At 47.9% G+C, this 4,743-nt stretch overlaps 1 protein-coding gene across 1 annotated transcript; it reads left to right on the top strand.

The window, feature by feature from the left end:
- The first annotated feature begins 576 nt into the window (after positions 1–576).
- On the top strand, positions 577–3,498 carry LOC107834703 (protein asteroid homolog 1-like). Its single transcript, XM_016666451.1, has 2 exons — positions 577–837; positions 2,175–3,498. Exons 1-2 carry the CDS (start codon positions 711–713, stop codon positions 3,044–3,046), a joined length of 999 nt encoding a protein of 332 aa, XP_016521937.1. The 5' UTR covers positions 577–710; the 3' UTR covers positions 3,047–3,498.
- Positions 3,499–4,743: the final 1,245 nt, after the last annotated feature.

The following is a 4,743-nucleotide window of genomic DNA, read 5'->3' as shown; positions in this document are numbered from 1 at the left end:
CGTTTAAAATAACACAAAACAGCGTAAAAATACCTCCACAGAAGACCCCGTTTATTTATTTATTTATTTTATTTTGATAGCTGCCGATAAAACTGAAAGTTACAACACTGACATGATTATATGAGTAGTTTTTACCGAGAAATCGATCAGAAGCGCCGTGAAAATGGTCAGATCCGCCGAATCCACTTCTCTGGCTGCAATGCGCGCTCCCGACACAGGGGGCAGATTTTCACAGGGGGCAGATTTTCTCACAAGACCTCTTCTGCTGCTGGCTTTCATTTCTCCTCAGTCTCTCTTAGGTTTCATTTTCCGTAGTAGTGAAAGTATTCACACCCTCTTTGATTGCTCCACATTCAGTTCCAGCGTCTTTTACTGGACCAGACCAACACTGTGTTCTGCAGAACCGGAACCTTACGGATTGTTTTCAACGTTTTTATTAATATAAATCTGAAAAGTGTGGTCATTTCTGATTCCTCTCATTTGAAGAATCAGCTATCATTTATTTTATGGTTAGAAAGCAGCAACTCTAACATGTCTATGATATAAATGATAAAACCAGGAGAAGTTGGATCCCGACCAGAACCTCGGTGTTTATTATGGGTCCTGTAGTTCTGGTGATCCAGTCTTGATGTCAGGAAAGTGAAACTGAAGGAAACTCAACAGGGCCGCTATAAAAAGGCTGGCCGGCATGAGAGCAGCTCAGACCGGAGATGGGCGTCCAGGGTTTGGCCTCCTTCCTGGACAAACACCGGAACATTTACCGGGAGGTTCGGTTCGGCCGGAGCCGCCTGCTGGTCGACGGCTGCAACCTCAGCTACCAGCTGTACTTCAGCTCAGGTGAGGCTCACCTGTCGGAGCTGCGGCTCGTTTCGTGTGATTCTTTAGGCTCGGAGGCAGCAAACAGAACATCGTAGTAAACAAACTTCTTTTTCTAAAAGCTGCTCTGAGAAAAAGTGACCAGTTCCTGTCTGCTGACGATCCTCACAGACAACCTGAAATATCAGAACCAGAACCGACGTGTTTGTCTTTGGCACATCGGAACCTGGTAGAGAGCAGAAATGAACCACGATGCCAGAACTCCTTCAGTTCACCTGCCAAGTTACTGCAACTGTCTGTCATTTTTATTTAACATTTATTGTTGCTTTCCTCTTTTTCCTTGATCAACATTTTCCAGCTGATGGATTTTTCATCAAGTAATGAAGTTACTTTTTCATAGTAACTATGGTAATACATTAACTAGACATCATAAGTGACACACGGCTGCCTTTATTAAACGCCGTGAAAACTATAGAAATAAAAGACGAAACTTTAGATACAGATATATTTAACAAAGGTCAGCTGGTGGCCGGCTGCCACTTCGCAGGTCTTTAATCTTTGTCTTGTCCACTCTAAATTAAAATATAAAGTAATTAGAACACCATAACTGATAAATTCACAAAATATTATTACTACAAAATACCTTGACAGCCACAGGAGGCACCAGGCTGCTGCATGTCGCTCTGTTCATTCACTCAAATCTCATAAAAATAGTTTGAGACGAAATGAAATACAATCATCCATCCATTTTCTTACCCCCTCGTCCCTTAGTGGGTCGGGAGGTGCTGGTGCCTCTCCAGCTAACGTTTGGGGTGAGAGGCGGGGTCACCTGGGTCACCTGGGTCACCTGGGTCACCTGGACAGGTCGCCAGTCTGTCGCAGGGCAACACAGGCAACCATACACACTGAAATACAATCATTTTACACAAGTCTCAAAAGAACTAAATACATTATCCTGGTAGAAACACATTTTTTCAAGAAATAAATCGTTTCATTGACACGCTGTGTGTTTATGATCTTAAGGTGGCAAACTGCCCAAAAAACCTTCATTTGCTCTTGAACAAAATGGCTCCAGTTTTAATCAGCATCGTTCATCTGGTCACATCCTGATGAGGTTTCTACCAGCTTCATCTTTCTACCAGAACACAACCCGGTTCCCTGCAGGGCCTGGCGGTCACGGCCGATTGCTCAGTTCTTCCTGACCCGTTCAGATCAGGATGTTCTGGTGTACTTTGACCCAAAGCAGCCCAGACCATAACACTGCCACCACCACACACTGCAGACATGGCTTCACTCTCCTCTTAATGAAACCATCACCGCTCAGCGGTCCAATCTCCCTGTTCTGTGGTTCGTTTCAGGTCTGGATCAGAACCACGGTGGGGAGTACGCCGCCTACAGGACTGTGATTGAGACTTTCATCGCAGCTCTCAGGTCCTGTGACATCACTCCCTACGTGGTTCTGGATGGAGGTTCTGATGTCACAGACAAAAAGTTGGAAACGGTAACAAAGCGGCGCGAGGACCGGATCCGGAAAGCTCATGAAGCAGCGGTCAGCGGTACAACGATGCACATCCTCCCCCGAATGGCCCAGGTGGTCTTCATACAGACGCTGGCCCGGCTGCAGGTTCCGCTGGCCCAGTGTTTTGCAGAAGCTGACCAGGAGATAGCAGCGCTGGCATCAGAATGGTGCTGCCCGGTTCTGTCCAACGACAGCGACTTCTTCGTCTTCGACCTGCCGGCGGGGTTTCTGCCCATCAGCCACTTCCTCTGGCGGGAGGTGAGGCAGAGCGGCTCTCAGAGCTCCATCTGCTGCAGGAGGTACTGCACCTCCAGCTTCTGCAGCTTCTTCGGACTCCGGCGCCAGCTCCTGCCAACCTTCGCCGCCTTGGCGGGTAACGACTACGTGAAGCTGAGAGGGATCGACTGGACTCGGTTCGTCCACGCCGGTACCGGCACAGAGGCCTGCAGCCGCCTGGAGGGGCTGCTCTGCTGGCTGAAGGGGCTCCAGGAGTCCCGGGAGCCCCTGGAGGTCCTGGAGGAAGCACTGGGCCTGATGGGGGACCTGAGCGGGGACAAGCAGGAGCTCCTCCAGAACCTGCGTCTGGGGATGGAGGAGTACCAGCTGGGTCGGAGCGCTCTGAGCCGCTTCTTCCTTCATGGAGCGCCGCCTGAGTTCCCAGCACTGGAGCAGGTGACGAACTCCGTATTTCTGTTCAAGATACTTTTTTGATCCTAGCAAGGAAATTAGTTTGTCCAGAAGCTGAAACATAATAAAAATACACATAAAATAAAAACTAAATATGTTAGAAATGACCAGATGTGAAATCCAGTGCGATCAGCCGGACGCTGAGTGAAGGGCGGGCGGCTCCAGGGTGGGACGCTCATTCCGGGTCCAGACTCCGATGACCGAATCGGCCCTGCTGTCCAGTCGCTTCTGCCACCCAAGCAGACAACAGAACTCATCACTTTCAGCACAGACCTGACTTTACAGCATGTAGACCAACTCACAGCACACTGTGAGCTGGCAAAGAAAGCATGTCATGAAGTTGAGCAGTTGAGGTGGTGAGGTATAAACGCAACAGGCCCAGGGTGACGTCATAATGGAGGCAGGAAAACAAAATCCAGAATTCACAGGCAGCACAGGGAACCAGCGGGCCAGGCTGCAGACGGACAGCTACACAAAGACAACAGGTGGACCTAAATACACAGGGAGGGTAGTCATGGAACAAGACACACCTATAAACAGAAAACTCAAATCCTCTCGGTGTAGACCGCTCTGTCCCTTGTTGAAGGTCAAATGTTGCTGACCAGTCAGGTGGACACCCAGATGTCCGTCACAACCGCCTCTATGTGTCCTGACTGGCAGCGGGGGTTGGACTTAAGCAGGGGTCTAGTCCAAGGGTGGCAAACCTGCGGCTCTTCATGGCTCTTTGATACCGAAATTTCCCACACTCATTGAAGGCAGCACTGCTAAAAGCAGCGTAACGCCGCGCAGGATGTGAAACTTTAAGCTATCCTAGCGCTGCAAGAGGCGGAGAGACTTTAACAGGTGGAAACTGAATCATTTAGGAATAAAATATGTTTCCATGGCAACAGCTGTCCTCAACAAGTCTCCGTATTTCTGTCGGCTGCGTCGTTTCACGGCGGTGGGACGCAGAACAAGCTGCTGCTGCGCAAATACGAAGACCAGGGCCGTGCAGAGACCACTAAGGGACAGAATATTAAAGCTCTGAAACGATTTTCAGATGTAGCGCTTTCTGGTGTCTAAGGCTAGATCTGGGTTCTATTTACGGTTACACCCCAAGAAACTGGTTTCACTACATTTCCCATGAACCACTGTTATAAAGCATTCAACTTAGTTAACTGCAGATGTCTGACCCATGAATAAGGTGACTTTATAAAGGCAAAGCTTTTATTTACCAAACTTCAGAATGCAAATTAAAGTAGACCAGATGTGAAAACATACTGAATATGGTCACCAGCAGACCTTATGTCTGCCTGAATGAATAGCCTAAACTGTTTGTTCTTTAACCTCCTACTAACCAGGAAAATACAAATAAAAATACAACAGGCTTTGACAAATACCTGGTTCAGAAATGGGGACTTTCCCTGTCTTTCAAACGCTTATAGAGTTCTACACTGACTTATTCTGAACAGTCCCGAACACATAGGAGTCCTTTAGTCTGAACAAAATACATTTAAAATAAATGACAGTTTTTAATTAGTGGGCCCACCATAAAATAAAACAAATAAAAGCCGGCATTATAGTCATTCAAACCCCCGTTGCAGGCCTGATTCTGACGACACTCACCACTGGTCCTCGATCCACAGTGGCTGGTTTTTATAAGGTCCTGGTGACCATAGACATAATATAAGGATAGACCCTCATGGACCGCTCTCACCTATTGTCGCTGACGAGATTTAGGG

This window comes from Poecilia formosa, unplaced genomic scaffold (assembly GCF_000485575.1).
Source record: "Poecilia formosa unplaced genomic scaffold, Poecilia_formosa-5.1.2 Scaffold726, whole genome shotgun sequence".
In the NCBI taxonomy this organism is placed as follows: Eukaryota; Metazoa; Chordata; class Actinopteri; order Cyprinodontiformes; family Poeciliidae; genus Poecilia; species Poecilia formosa.
The sequence above is the reverse complement of the archived record's forward strand: the minus strand, read 5'-3'. Positions and strand labels throughout refer to the sequence as shown.

What these genes read in the sequence shown, in the direction of transcription:
- LOC107834703 (XM_016666451.1), top strand. Translation starts at nt 711, where the DNA reads ATGGGCGTCCAGGGTTTGGCCTCCTTCCTGGACAAACACCGGAACATT. An exon ending in CCAGCTGTACTTCAGCTCAG is followed by an intron (nt 838 to 2,174) that starts GTGAGGCTCACC and finishes GGTTCGTTTCAG; the next exon opens with GTCTGGATCAGAACCACGGT.